We start from the raw sequence: 15,502 nt of genomic DNA, 5'->3' as shown, positions 1-15,502 counted from the left end.
AGTGCTCTGATAATCGTACAAGTGAAAAAATTTCTATCATGTATCTTTAAATATTGATGGAGAAAACCTAGAAATATGTCGGTAAGAACCAAAAGGACTTGCCTTCTTCTCTTGTCCAGAAAACTCAAATCTATTTCACATATATTTGGTTATCCTTCCATATAATTTCTCTAACAATAAAGAAAGGAAAGCCACGAATCCATGACTTTCATGTTTAGTGCTCTAATTTGTATGATATGATATGAACCTTCTTAGAAGGCGGTTGATGTGGTTTATATAAGCTAATGTCTCCAAAGGAATCCAACAAAGAGCATAGAAAATGTTGCTTCTTGATGGAAAATGCTATGACAAAAGAGATAAACTTACTTTATACATTTTCATACTATACCTCAAACTTTCAATCTTCTATTTTCTCTCCTATAATCATATTTAATAGTCCATTACATAGCATTTCTCTTCTTATTATTACTCTCTGCTTTTAACAAATCATAAATAGAAGGCATGCCCTTTTGACTTGGACATTTGTAATACCAAAATCAGATCCTAATTGACAAAGTTTTTTAACCCATAAAGTAAAAACTAACTACTACTTATCACCAACTAATCAAAGGATTTCTGTTATATCTAAATAAATTATACTGATTTTTGATATACTATTGATTCCTGAAGAATCCAATCCAAGGAACCCAACCAGAAACACTACCGGAAAATTTACTGGCCAATGCAAACAGAAAGATGAGTGATCATCTGTCCACAAATGCAGATTCTGCGAGATCAATGGCACGGGCGAGACCGGCGGCTTTGTTCTCACATTCTCTCTGTTCATCATCAGGATCACTGTCAGCCACAATGCCAGCTCCAGCCTGAAGGTGGGCCACCCACTCCTTACGTTTGTTAGTATCCTTGTACAAATACATTGTGTCATATCGGGCATTGGTTGGGAAAACAATCGTCCGAAGGGCGAGGGCAATATCCATGTGACCTGAAAATGAGATACCTCCGAACCCACCACTGTACGGTCCTCGTCTTGTTACTTCCAACTGGTCAATCAACTCCATGGCTTTCACCTGTTTTGCACCAGAGATTGCAAAGGAAACCAAGGAAAATTAAAATTTCTCAGTGAGGCATAGTATGAGAACTATGGGAAGGACAGTTGAAACAGAAAAAAAAAGGTGCAGAATAAGTATATTGGCTAAAGATGCCCAGATAAAGGTATGGTAGGGGAGCAAAAAATCAAAAACACGAATCTGAATTACCATAGGCATCCATAGAATCACAAGATATGAATGGCAATATTCCATAGGTCATGAGGAAAAATATTAAATCTATTGTGTATTGAGGCACACTTATGTTGCATAGGTGGGTTCCCCCTTCGATCTAGTTGACCCCTGCCTTGGTTCTCCAATGCCCCAGTAGTCATCTTGATCCCACAACCCTTTTTGGAGGGTTTGCAAATGGACTGTCAAAAACTTCAGGAAACAGTAGGCATTCAATGGCCAAAATCAGCATCGTGTTTCGAACCTTGGAAGATCCAAGGTGGGGATTACTATGTGGGCAGTCCAGAATCCAGATTGATCAACAGGATGGTGGATCCCACTTATGCAATACATATGTTCCTGTTTACATTACAATTGAGAATGTGCCTCGACCATTCCTCAAGGGATCCTATATTAATATAGTTAATGAGTACTAGTTAGAATCAGTAAGGATATTTTATGACAACTAATGTGTTCGGTCAAAAAGTGAGAGAATAAGAGTTAACGAGGGAGTGTCAATTAGGGTGTTTTGCAAAAAGATGAAATATATCCCCACCCCTTGAGAGTGAGTAAGCAACTCCCCAAACCAAAAGAGAATGAGCAAGAGTCATCAATTTTATTATGCGAAATAGGGCATATGAATGAACCTTTGGTGCTCCGCTCACTGTTCCAACAGGCAAAGCAGCACGTAGAGCATCCCAGCAAGAGAGATGATCAAGTAACTCTCCTGTAACCTGCACAATAGCAATAGAATAGTGTACAGGACTTTGAACTTATATTTATAGGAAGAAAGAAAATTCCATCCACTGTAAACATCATTCAGGACATAAGGTATTTGGTTGCCGCTTGCTGGTTGTGTGCACTATAGCTCTCAGTGCCATTATGAAAGTGGCATGATTGAAATTTTCCAGAGTCAAATTGAAAGTATTAGCTTAAATAAAAGGAAACAATTTCACAGCGTACACAACTTTTTCTTTAAGAAACTAAATTAAACAGTAAATAAGTTGGAAGCCTCTTAGGGTATTATTCCCTGATCTGTTTTTGGTGTCTTCTCAAAAGGTGGCATGGGTGGCGGATTGTTTTGAGCGGGTTAACTCGATAGTGGTTTGGAAGCCGAAGTTCAGAAGAGACTTTTTTGATAGAGAGTTGAATTCAGTTTTAGAGTTGTTGTCTTTGATTTGAAGGGTGTTATATTAAGAGGAGGGGGGTTGATTCCCATGTGTGGTTTTGGTGTTCATCTGGATTTTTCTCTGTTAAATCTTTTTATCAACATTTGGTGTGTAGCGAAGTTGAGTCTCTATCTGCTTCGATCTGGAAGTTTTCTTGCCCGCCGAGGGTTTCCTTTTTTGCGTGGGCAGTATGTTGTGGCCGTATCCAGACAATTGAATTTTTGAGGAAGAGAGGAATGATTTTGGTGAACCATTGCCCTTTATGTTTAGCGGATGGCGAATCCATTGATCATCTATTCATTCACTGTAAGTTTGCTAGAGATGTATGGGGCTTTATCCTATCTCGCTTTGGGGTATCATGGGCCCTCCCTAACACCATATCAGATTTTATTAAAAGTTGGGATTGGTGCCCCTGGAAAAGAAAGGATAAGACGCTGTGGAAGATGTGTATGTTGGCTTCATGGTGGTTCATTTGGAAAGAAAGAAATTCTCGAGTATTTGAAGGAGTGGCAAAATCGTCTTACTGGATATTTATCAAGATCATTGCAGCGGTCATTTCTTGGGCTAGAAGCCTTCCTCTGTTTCATTTCGTCTCAGCGTATGATCTATGGGAAGGTTGGCAGATTATTTGCAAGGAGGGGGTTAGCAAAGTCAAAATTACTCAATCCTGACTCCCTCCTCCTGATGGGATGCTAAAGATGAATTTCGATGGATGATCTCTTGGCAATCCTGGTGATGCAGGGATTGGGGGTTTATGTAGAGATTCCAAAGGGGATGTTCTCTGGGCCTTCTCGAGCCTCATTGGTGTGGCAGACTCTAATGAAGCGGAAGTGAGAGCAGTTCATTGTGGGATCAAGTTTTTGGATAATTCTGTGTTAGATAAGGTGATAGTGGAAGGGGACTCCTCTAATGTTGTTCTCTGGCTTTTGGGTGCGGCTTCTCCTCCGTGGCGGTTTTTATCTTTTTTCGAGGAAATTGATGATATAGTTCTTGACTCATCTATATTGTTTACGCATGTGAGGAGATCTGCTAATTCAGATGCTGACTCCCTAGCAAGGGGTGGTGTTTTTAGATCTAGTCTGGAGCGGTTTGATTATCACCCGCCATGATTTTGTATTTTCGTTTCTTTCTCCTTCTGTAATTTGTTTTGAACCTTCTCGGTTCGCCTTTTAATATATTCTCATTTTACCGTTTCAAAAAAAAGAGTTGTAATGCAACACCAAGGCTCAAGGTCTCCCTATGTACAAGTTGAAAGGACTAAACTGTAATTCAGGTCACAATGTGGAAAAAGAAAATGAAAAGATTACTGGCTTGTTCATATTCCATAAAATTGTGCATGATAAAAGTGTCAGCAAATAAACTTTTTCAGTAAATTAATACGACCCATCAACTAAAATAGCATAACTTGATTTTATCAGGAATAAAGTTTACAATGGACACACTCAAAATTGGAATTTGCATACTGACTGCAAACATATGAAAGCAGTTGGGTCAATAATTCAATTCATATGCTCAACATGGGAATGAACAAACTTACGGAAAACACATGGAAGCTGTGGGCTCAAAAAATCCAATTTATAAAGTCAACATCGAATGAACAAACTGACTGCAAACTAAAAAATGGAGAATCAAATCATGATGAACAAACCTGAAACACCAAATGCCAAATCAATGTAAGCTCATTCTGGCATTGGGCTATTACTTGGGGAAAAAAGTCTCATGTACACTGTTTTTTATCATTTCGACATCATCTGAGAATGCTACAGCCATATCTATCAGAAGAAAGCCTCGTGTACCTATCCATGAGCAATATTTTTCTAGAAACTAAAGGAAAAGAATGGTTCATAATGCTAGAGATGGAATGAACACATCCAAACAAAAAGTAGAGTCGGGCTAAGAAGATCCAAGGAAAACTCAATTATCAGGGACAATAATATCTTGGTATATGCAGAGATCAACGGACAGATTAATACATGTAAAATCGTATTGACCAATATGCATCGGGATTTTCAAGCACACAGTAGAATACATAGAGTGATGTATAAAAAATTGGTGCTAGGCATGAGTTTCCCACTCTTTTACAAAAAATGAGGACAAAGCCTCACCGTAGAGCTTATATGCATAACATGTGAGTATCGTTCAACGTTCATGAGCTTCTCCACCTTTACAGAACCAGGCTTTGAGACCTGCAAGAATAGTCTGTGTAAGTATAATATGCGCAATCCCAATCCATGAAAACTTTTGTCAGCTATTTAAATCAAATTGGAAAGCAAATCCAAATTTGGAGCTTCCAAGCAGGCATAATAATTGGTGGTAGTAGAAACTAATGGAAGGAAGAACCTTTCCAACATCATTCCTCCCCAAATCAACTAGCATAATGTGCTCAGCACGTTGCTTTTGATCATTCAGAAGCTGCCTTTCTAACATCTCATCCTCCTTTTGGGCCTTGCCTCTTCTAACAGTCCCAGCAAGCGGTCGGTTAACAATCTTCCTCTGCCAATACAGATGAAATTAATACACATTGTTGCAAGTAAATACTAAAGAGTGTTCAGAATGGGAAACATAAAAATGGATTGTGACGCAGACGCAAAAAAAGTATGATCTGAAAAGCACACCAAAAAGGATCCGTCCGATAAGGGATCCAAAGGGATTGTGACCAAGACATAGGTGGATCAAATCCGAAGTCGTCCTGTGACATCCCTGATTAAGAGTTCTGAACAAACCTTGCCAGTCATCATAATTCATCAGTAATAAAATCAATTTACCTTCTGTACGCGAGTAAGGATTTCAGGGCTTGAAGCGACAAGAATACACCCTCTAGCCTGATATAGAAAGAATAAAAAAACAAATTGAGAAAAGAAAAGTGCCAAAAGAGGGATACAAAAGGGGTTTACAGTATAAAGTAAACCATGAAAAAATTGTGGAGGGTAGACATACCTGTAAGTAAGTCATATATGAACTAGGATTCACAACTCTTAGAGCTCTATACACTTCGAAGGGATCTGCAAATGTTCGGCGCTCAAAACGCTGACTCAGCACAATCTGGAAAATGTCTCCTGCTAAGATGTGTTCTTTTGCCTGCACAACAGCTTTCTTGTATTCTTCACTTGTCATGGTTGACATTTCCAAGGAATAACCAAAAGGGAGAGTATGTGAATTCACACAACCTGCAGCTAGCCTTGGGCTAACAAATAAAAATGTACTTAAAATAGTGAAGTATAGCACTAAACAGGGAAGTGGTGAGAAGAATCGTAATTTTATAAAAGAAAACATGGGAAACAAAAATATTACTCACGGGTTGTGTGAATTATTCAAAAAACAAAGAAAATATTATTAAAAAAACAAAGATATTACTCACGGGTCAATATTTTGTACCCTAGACACTAAAATGTCTAGCTGATTCTTTCCATCATCATAAGCCTTTTCAACTGAAGAGTAACGATCGAGCCTCACCCAGTGAATAACATAAGCTTTCTGAGGGGAAAAATGATATTATAAGCAAGTCCATTACATCAAGCAAAAACTTATTTGACCACTGAAAATGATAACAACAACCAAACCAATGAAATCGTCATTATAGATATGTTAGTTACACAATACAGAGGGAATGATTAGTATAGTGGGTATATATATTTGAAGCATCTTTTTACCAACACAATCAGACACTTCAAAACCAATGTTGCATGGCAAACATGTCAAAAATTGAATTTTACTTTATGCTTAAGAGATCAAAGATGGTCAATGAATAAAAATTGGGATACCTTCTCTACATGATCAAACACTATGACATCATTATAGAGTCCCAAATGAACATCTGGTAGGTTTCGATCGTCCTCAGCTGCACTTGAGAATGGCAGCTTTTTCTTCTCCACATATCGCACAGTATCATACGAAAAAAAACCCACCCATCCTCCTGTTCATATGAGAAAACAAATTAAATCACTATGTGTGGCTCAAGAGATTTTCCAAAAATCTATTCATTTGGATCTTGGGCCGAAAATGTGCATGTAATGAAAAGAAATAGAAATAGCTTTTATCATCAATATATGTATATATGAACATATTTATCTGTGTGCGTGTGGAGAGAGAGAGAGAGAGAGAGAGAGAGAGAGAGAGAGAGGCCATCTTTATGATGAGCTATTTCAGAACCACATGTAAAACAAATATTCCTATCTCAGCCTGTATTCTACTGTTGTTGTCATCAGGTATAAACAATGGCCAAGTAAACCTAAGTGACCTTTTCTCTTTCTTTTTTCTTTTTTGAATGGTAGATCTAAGTGACCATAGAAGTTTATTCGAAGAATAAAGAGCAGCCAAGTAACATGCCTGTTTTACCTAAACTACATGAAACCCACAAGATTCTAAGTTTATAAGGGATAAATTATTGGTGAATGACAGTACACACTCAAAATGTGTTAAGGTATATACCATTTCTTATGCCATCAAGTGGGTTATACTTGCAAGGAAACACATATTCTTCTCATAACATGAACCTTGTTAAATTACCAACTTCTCCAAAAGCTTAAGCTGTTGGAGAAAGGCGTTATATATCTTTTATACTTTAACAAACCTAAACCTCTTCTCTAAAAAGACAAGCACCATGTAGTCTCACAATGCCAGGTGGTGTAGTAAGTAAGGTTTTAAATTTCGGATTCGGTTGGCATGGAAACAAAAATGTTTCAATTTCAGTTAGGAATTTTGGTGGAAATCCTATAAAATCATGAAAAATATGAAAAAATTGCAAATGACTGAATTTTAAGATGGAACTCCAGGAAATGCTAGAATAAGCACAAATACGCACTTTGAAACCATCACATAAGCAAGACAATCATCCATAATGATTTAACAACAGGCCAAGATCCCCCTCAAATGGGGCTTGTCGGATTATCCTTTTCGATATAAGCTTAAAGGTAAAAATGCACATTTGAGGCCCTTTTTTACATATCCGGACTCGGTTATGGACGAGAGGCCAGGTCCTTTTTTACTATGTTTTCGGGTGTGAAAAGTCTGTTTGGAAAAGGTTAGAATGTCAACAGAGGAACGCCGTCCCCTAAAACAAAGAGATTGATAACAACTACAAAAAGGAGCCGGGGTATAAGTAGGGGCATCTTGAGTGGGATGGCTTTTCTGGATGTCCAACAAATGAGGCCTCCAACTCTATGTTATAGCCTCACAGCCACTTATTTGTCCTGACCAAACAGTAGAATCTATCTCTCAGCGATTCCTTTCTCCGCTAATAACCCCTGTCCCTTCCAGTACTGCACTGGAGAGCTCTCCCGGTTTAGTCCTACCATGCGAGCGGAAAATCCCTAGCCTCACCCAAGTGCTAGGGCCCGAGGGATTCGTATACCCTATACTACACGGCATGGAGCTAGCGATTCCCCTGTAGCTATGGACTTCGGGACAAGGGGAAACTACTCTTTTACAAGAGTGTCCTTCTTTCTTAGTTCTAATTATTAGTATTTTGACTAGACGGTACCTAAGGTAAGAAAGCAACCAGGTAAATACGCTCAGTAATCCTCTAATCCATTAGTTCTAGTTCAAAGTTATCCTTTAGGCCGTTTCGATGTCCATAGCTTGCCTGTTCTAGTAAGTGAGTAGCATGGGCAAGCAGGTAGTTGTAGGCGTGGATACCTAAACGGGACACACCTTCAGATTTCGTAGCAGGTAACTAATATTAAATTACTAATTATACGCAGGTAAATAGGTTGCTTACCAATTCTCCGCATTCAACAACCAATAACAACTATTAATTATACGCAGTAAATAGGTTGCTTACCAATTCTCCGCATTCAACAACCAATAACAACTAATACTCCTCGACTTATTCTCACTCCTTTATTTTTTATTTCTCATTGTCATCGCGATGAATGGTCTCTCTACTTTACTCAGCCAGCCGCCTCTTCTCCGGCTACTTCTCACTCACCAAAGCGTACTTCGTTTACCAGGACGAGCGGCTCCTTCTTTCTTCCTCGCCTTTGAGCATGGATAAAGCTAGCAACTTTACTGCTCGTACTCATAGGACCCACAATGGCATGCAGAGAAAATCTCTATCCAAACGGTCGAGATCCACGGCTGGTTTTCTCTTTTGTTTCCGTAAAAGACCAACAGGGTAACTGGCCTACGAGGAGCCTGGTGGAGGATCTCCTGTGGGTCGGCAGGTGGCACTGGAGGTGCCTATTCTTCCTTGTTGTCCTTTTTCTTCTCGGCCTTGTAGGTGTATGTCCTAGGGTCTCCTCCTGCCCTGTCCAGAACTTGAACTAGAAAGTAGATTAGCAAGATCAGAAAACCGTGTAATAGGTGACCATTTCGCGCGGTTCAAGAGGCACTTGAGTCAGCCACCGGCGCCCGGCTGCGTCTTGACCCATATCCCATTTTTGGGCCAATTCCCCCTTCATCAAACACCTAGTGACATGTATTGTCATGCATGTCTAATAATTCAATACAAACCACATTTCACAAGCACTTCATATAATTATTTGTACATAATACATATAACATATTTCATGTGCAGTTCATATAATTTTATTTATGTAACACATAAAGATAGAGTATACCACTAATCAAGGTTTTAAATTTCGGTTTCGGTACCAATTTCGGACCCCACCGAAATTTCGAACCGAAATTTGGTATTTTGGTCCGAAATTTTGAAACAATTTATAAAAAAAATAAAAAATGGCATTTAATCAAAATTTCGGACCGAAATTACAGAAATTTCCAACCAAAATTTCCAATTTTGGGAAATTTCAGTTTTGGTCCCCACCTAAATTTAAAACCATGCCACTAATACACTTGCGTTTTTGGTTTTCAGTGTGCGTTTTGGTGGGGGATGGAAACAGAAACATTTTGGTCATTTAGGGTGTGTTCGGCAATCAACTTTAAAATAGATTCTCCCTATTTTGTAGGTGCGAAAGCAACAAAATTTCAGAGAATTTTGTTCGGGATAGCGACCCATGAGAGTCTGTTTCTTTTACTTCTCATTTTTTCACGGTTAAATGAGGAGATTCTACGGAGCGACTAAGAGTCGCTTCCGCAATCCAATTCTACCCGATTTCAGAGGCACGAACGAGGAGTGTTACCGAACACGCCGTAAGTGTCTGTTTGGTGGAAATTTAAAACCATGGTAGTAGGACCACAACCCGTGATATAAGGTGGTGTCAGGTGTCACTCACATTGTGAGTTAATAGGCCAACATCTCATGACATAAGGGTTAGATGAGCTGTTTACAACATAGTGGCAAACTTGTAAGGAGTAAGTATTGAACACTAAAATTGTTGGCAAATCTTGTTATTATTCTACAAACATTTCAATGTTTGTTGTTGGCTAAGAGATGAATGGGTAGCACGCTTGTGTAAGGAGGTAAAATGACAATAATACCCCTTACCTCAGAAAATGAGCGTTTTTGTTGGAAGAGAGACTTCCAACGAAGGGTATTGGAAGAGAGACTTCCAATACCCTTTCGTTGGTCAAATTTTCTTCTGGCACCGTATTTGTTGGAAGAGAGACTTCAATCAGCGTTTTTGTCCAGCCATTGGAGATGACTTTTCCACTCTCTTCAAAATTAACTCGTGAAGTAAGGTATTTTCATCATCTCATAAAAAATAGTTTTTCCCCAGCAGTTTGATTGCTTTTTTCCTCTTCATCTAGACATGTGATGCGTGCCTATGGGCAATATTTGTAATGAAAACAGGATTGTGTATTTCCTCTTCATCAAGCAGGCTACAATAATATTTTAATAGTTAGGTCCAATAGAAATTAGTTACTCAATAAAATATTTTAATAGTTAGGACTTAAGTTCTACATAATTTTTAAAAAAGTTAAATCTAATATATAATATCAATTGGATTAAGCAAACAATTTTGATAACAAATAAAGTTCATGAAATTATTTGCCAAACAAACACTAATTCAATTTTATGAGAAATTCAAGGATTTCATCCAAACGATGTAAATATATTTTGTAAGAAATGAAAGATCCCTCCCAAACAGTGTAGAATTATTTGAACTGCAAATATAATTCAGATGAAATCTGTTTCAGGCGAAACCGATTTATGCTCGCAATTGAATTATATGCATCCAAAGAACCCCTGAGGTCATGTCTAGCTGCCAGGAATGTTTTTTCATGATAAATTAGCGTCTCCAAGTGGTAAGAGACGGGTGGGGCGGGTGGGATGAGGGATTTGAGAGGGCACGATCGAGATGAGGGTGAGAAGTGGATAAAATAGGAAAAAGTCCACCCTATTTAGAGTAGAGTTTTTTGCTTTCTGGCTTTTAGCCAATTCTCATCACTTGGAGACACTAGTTTCCTGATTTTTAGCCACTTCACCCTCGTATCCAGTTGGAGACACCAGTTTATCATTAAAAAAAATTCACGGTAGCCAAAAGTGCCAAAGTGTAGGGTTTGCAAATCCCTTTGAACATCTCACTCACAACATAGAATCTGTCACATGCATTAGCATTTATGCATTGCTGAATTGTATAATGTTTAGCGGTATTAGAAAATCCAATTCATATATGTTGGAGTTTTCTTGCTGTCTTCATAGATTACTGAACTTTTTATTTGCTTGATACTTTAAGTCCACAAGGAGTTGCCTGTTATTGCACCATATCATAGAAAAATATGTCCCCGATACCCTATATAGCCTAAACCATCATACATTTTCTTACAACACATAAGAGAAGGTACAAACTGTAGTCATCTGGATGGTTAGGAGTTTCTTTCTGGACTTGTTTGGTATAATTCAAACTATAATCGTCTAGAAGAGATTCACTATCGGTCTGTTTGCCTACTTTGCCATTTTATGGAGGTCTATTTCACCATGTTCATAGAGTGACACGTGATATTGTTGGTTACAGCCTAAGCAAGGAGCCTTTCAAATCATACGAATGACACTACTCTGATAAGTAGTCAGTGTCTTTATGAAATTGTACGTTATGTACACTCTCGCGTTGTTCTTATCCAATAAGTTAAAGTAATTTATCCGAAGATCAATACAAACTATACTCCTCATAACATGAAGTCAATAAATAAAGAATAATATTGAATTACAAACAAGCAATCCAAGATAAGAGAAAGGACACGAATAAAACTAGAAATAACTCAATCAAACAAAGTAACTGATGATGCATCTTAACAATAAATAATTGGTATATGTAAATAAATAAAATAAATCTCTCAAATTGCTACAATTGCATTACTGCAAAAATAGCCCATTTCATTACGTTCATTTCTGCATTTTTAGTTTGGAAATGCTAGTGGGCTTTAAGCAACTATTTAAGTTTCATGCAGTTTCTCATTCAGGACCTTGGGTTTCGATCAAATATTAAGAAATTGTAATTTGCAGTATTGGCAGACTAGATATGGCCAAAACAACCATACGCCAACACTCCACATTCAATTTTAATCAATTGATAAGATTACATGTCATTTATATTTCGTAATACAGAACATTTATTCCAATCAGACACAGGAAAGAAGTCATTTGTAGTATGTTGACGGCAATTTCATTACATCAACCTTCAACCCCTAATATTCATTAGATTATGTTTACAACGATTAACAGTCGCAAAACCCTTTGTCGTTCCATTTCTGATGGAATCAAGCAATTCGCACACAATTTTCCCCAAAATGTAAGTTGTTGCCAGACTCTAAAAAAACTTACAACCATCAACATATATATATATATATATATATATATATATATCTTACCGCAAAAGGCATCCGGAAGCTCGTCGATAAGTTGGGGATTCCAACGCTCCATGATTCTCCGAGGGACTCCCATTGGATCCTCCACAAACTCTTCCTTCCTGCACCCTTCAGCATGGTCCATGATTGTGACCAGATTCTCTTTTGCCACGACTTCCATCGTTGGCTGAGCCCCGACAATACTATAGCGTCCCTAACAGAAATAACTGAAAACCAAATAAACGAAAAGAACCAAAGAAACAAAACAATAAAAAAATGATATGTGCATATTATTATTGTGTTTATGGGGCAGTTGTAATGTACTAGCTATTATGTAGTTGTAAGAATTTGCTTTTAGGGTTATGGGAGTTAGTTATTGCTCATGTGCAATGTAAGTGGGTTGATAGGGTAGTGATGCATCACACCTTTGTGTTTGTATTTAGGAAGTGATATCTTAATGAAAATGGAGAGAATTTGCAACTAAATCAGAAACTTATGTTTCAGGAGAATCATGGTTCCTCTTGAGAGTCATGGCAACTAAAAAGAACCACTAGGAGGTTTGGTTGCCTCGAATCAACCCTTTCCCGATCTTTTTCTTTGTTTATTCATGTTACAGTAATTATGCACGTAACAAGTGGTATCAGAGCAATCGATCCTAAACCATTACTGCGTCTTGGGAGATTTTCGATTCTATACATCATGATTTCTGAAAGATCAAAGCACTTGTACAAAATCAGCATAGTGATCGGAGAAATGCACATAGACTAAGGAAAGGTAAATCTTGAGAATGTTGATGTTCGAGTAGACAAAAATGAAAAAAAAAAAAAAAAAAATTTGATGGTGACAAAGATGATTTAGTTGAACAAGTTGTTGTCAAGGATCATCTAGATTTTGCCAACCAATTCAATCATTCTATCATTTGGATGCGCCTTCATCAATTTGAAAGTGTGATTCAAAACATCAAGATCGTTATTTTTTAAGAATATGAAGGCCTAAAGTTAATTATGTTGTTCCACAAAATTATGCCCAAATACAATTTGGGAATTGGAACCCTAAAGGAATAAAGTATTTTTCTCCACTAATTCGACCTAGAGAACAAGGTTATTTCTAAGGACCAAGGAATTATATGTGCATATTATTATTGTATTTATAGGGTAATTGTAATGTAGTTATTATGCAGTTGTGGGTATTTGTTTTAGGGTTATGGGTGTTAGTTATTGCTTATCATGTAAGTGGGTTGATACTTGATACACACTTTTATGTTTCTATTTAAGAAGTTATGTCTTAATAAAAACGCGAAAATTCACAACCAAAACAAAAACTTATAATTCACAACTCACCATGGTTTTAAATTTCGACCGAAATCCAAAATTGTGGAGACTGACACCGAAACCACCCAAAACCGAAATGGTCATTTATTTCGGCTGAAATTTCGGTTTTTCCGAAATTTGACCCAAAAAATCTGTTTTTTTTTAATTAATTTAATATTTCACCGAAATTTCGACCGAAATTACCGAAATGTAATAATGAATAAAATATTTGTTTCGATTTTTGTACCAGATTTCGACCGAAATTTCGAATTTCAAGGTCCGAAACCGGTACCGGAACCGAAACTTTAAACCTTGCAACTCACAAGTCATGATTCCTCTCTTTTCCCATCTTTTTTCTTTGTCTATTTGTCTTACTTCCAATTAAGAACCAAACAAATAGGGAGACAAAAAAAGGAAAAAAAGATATAGGGCTTACAACATTAGTTCCTCTAAAACCTTGCTCCACAGATTCAAACAAAAAACTCGGCGCGTCCCGATCATCTTCCTTAACCAGACACCGGTAAGCGAGAACCGGAGTAAGGTGATCGGAGAATATGCACCGGTAGAGCGGGACGAGATTTCCGATCTTCGAAGCTTCAAAGAATTTTGTGGCTTCATCAGCTGTAGAGAAATCAGATTATCAGGTTTTTCAAATGTGATTTTTGAATAAATTAGGGTTTCTGAAAAGGGAAATTTAAACGTACAGAGGGAGGGAGTGGAAAGAGCAGAGCATTTGAATGAACGAGAGGTGGAGAATGTTATGGAGTTAACGGAAAACGTTGAAGATAGACGGGAAGTTAACGGAGAGAGATTCGGTGAGACGGCGAGGGTTTTCATTTCTGTTTTGAAGCTTGTATGACAAGAGACGGAAGGGTTTTTTAATTTGTGTCGGAAAACACGAGCAGAGAGTATGAGATTTTATATGGTGTAAGCCCTTATACTCTCGTATTTTTTTTAAAAGTACTGTACGGACCACACTCTAGGATGATCCAAACCGTCCATGTGATGGGTCGTAACATAAATAGGTTGTGTTAAATACGGGATTATAAGGGCTTACACATGGACGGTTTGGATCATCAAAAAAAGTGGGCCGTACCTACTTTTTTTTAGACTTCACGTGTTTTCACGGCCACCCATCATATAAATTCTCCCACCTATATATGTTATTGTCCATCATATGGACGGTTTGGATCATCCTAAAGTGTGGGCCGTACAGTACTTTCTGAAAAATACGGGACTATAAGGGCTTACACCATATAAAATTTTTCTTTCCCGAGTTCTAGAAAAACCGTCCATTATAGAAGCTCCACATATCAGAGGGTTAGGATTAACCTATTTACCTAGGGGCCCACCCGAATGAATCGTTTGGATCTTTGAACAAGGTGAGTTTCACTGTACTTCATGAAAAATACATGCAAGTGTGAGCGGGCATAATATAAAATCTAGATTATCTAAAGATTGATCCTATCTGTCTGATCTGTCAATGGGTGGTACATTATAGAAAATATACAGATCGGACGGTTAGGATCATCCTTTGGCGATGATTTTGGGGATCCCGACCTATTTATGTTGGTACGATCCAAATCAATGGTTTGGATCTTAGAACAAGGTGGGCCTACTGTACTTGAAAAATAGGCGTAGTTGCTCGTGGACATAATATGAAAACTCTTGTTTCCACCTGAGATTAAGCATTCAAATAAAGCAAGCCATCCATTGTCTCCACCATTTATGTTCAGTGATCACAACAAGAGGTGGGTCCCGACATGAAACCAAAAATGCAATAGCTAAATTGATCCCAACCATCCATTTGATGACCTACACATAATGGATGGCTAAAACGAAAGTCGGGAGGAATTGGGATGATGCATTGACATTGTGGGATCGAGAGTTGGGCTTTGGAATTTCAAAACTTACTTAGGTCAGAACTCGGCCATGATAAAAGAGAGTTTACTCCGATGAGTCAAAGGAGTTTTAATTGACTTAGTAGGACACAATTCGGATGAGAACTCGGCGGCCAATGTGAAAGGGAGTCAACTCGGACGAGTCAGTGATTTGGGGCTTAACTCACTTGAATGAGTCTATT

At 37.9% G+C, this 15,502-nt stretch overlaps 1 protein-coding gene across 1 annotated transcript; it reads right to left on the bottom strand.

Annotated features, from left to right (window-relative positions):
- Positions 1 to 383: 383 nt before the first annotated feature.
- On the bottom strand, positions 384 to 14,310 carry LOC143856588 (anthranilate synthase alpha subunit 1, chloroplastic-like). The gene is made up of 11 exons (XM_077366854.1): positions 14,124 to 14,310; positions 13,856 to 14,040; positions 12,134 to 12,323; positions 6,187 to 6,338; positions 5,784 to 5,899; positions 5,363 to 5,609; positions 5,191 to 5,247; positions 4,766 to 4,918; positions 4,531 to 4,611; positions 1,904 to 1,990; positions 384 to 1,067 (listed from the first exon to the last, which is right to left on the bottom strand). The coding sequence occupies exons 1-11, from the start codon at positions 14,254 to 14,256 to the stop codon at positions 744 to 746; spliced, it is 1,725 nt and encodes a 574-aa protein (XP_077222969.1). The 5' UTR covers positions 14,257 to 14,310; the 3' UTR covers positions 384 to 743.
- Positions 14,311 to 15,502: the final 1,192 nt, after the last annotated feature.

The sequence above is a fragment of the Tasmannia lanceolata genome, unplaced genomic scaffold, assembly GCF_043159265.1.
Source record: "Tasmannia lanceolata isolate RefF3 unplaced genomic scaffold, GAP_Taslan_0.1 ptg000023l, whole genome shotgun sequence".
NCBI lineage: Eukaryota > Viridiplantae > Streptophyta > Magnoliopsida > Canellales > Winteraceae > Tasmannia > Tasmannia lanceolata.
The sequence above is the reverse complement of the archived record's forward strand: the minus strand, read 5'-3'. Positions and strand labels throughout refer to the sequence as shown.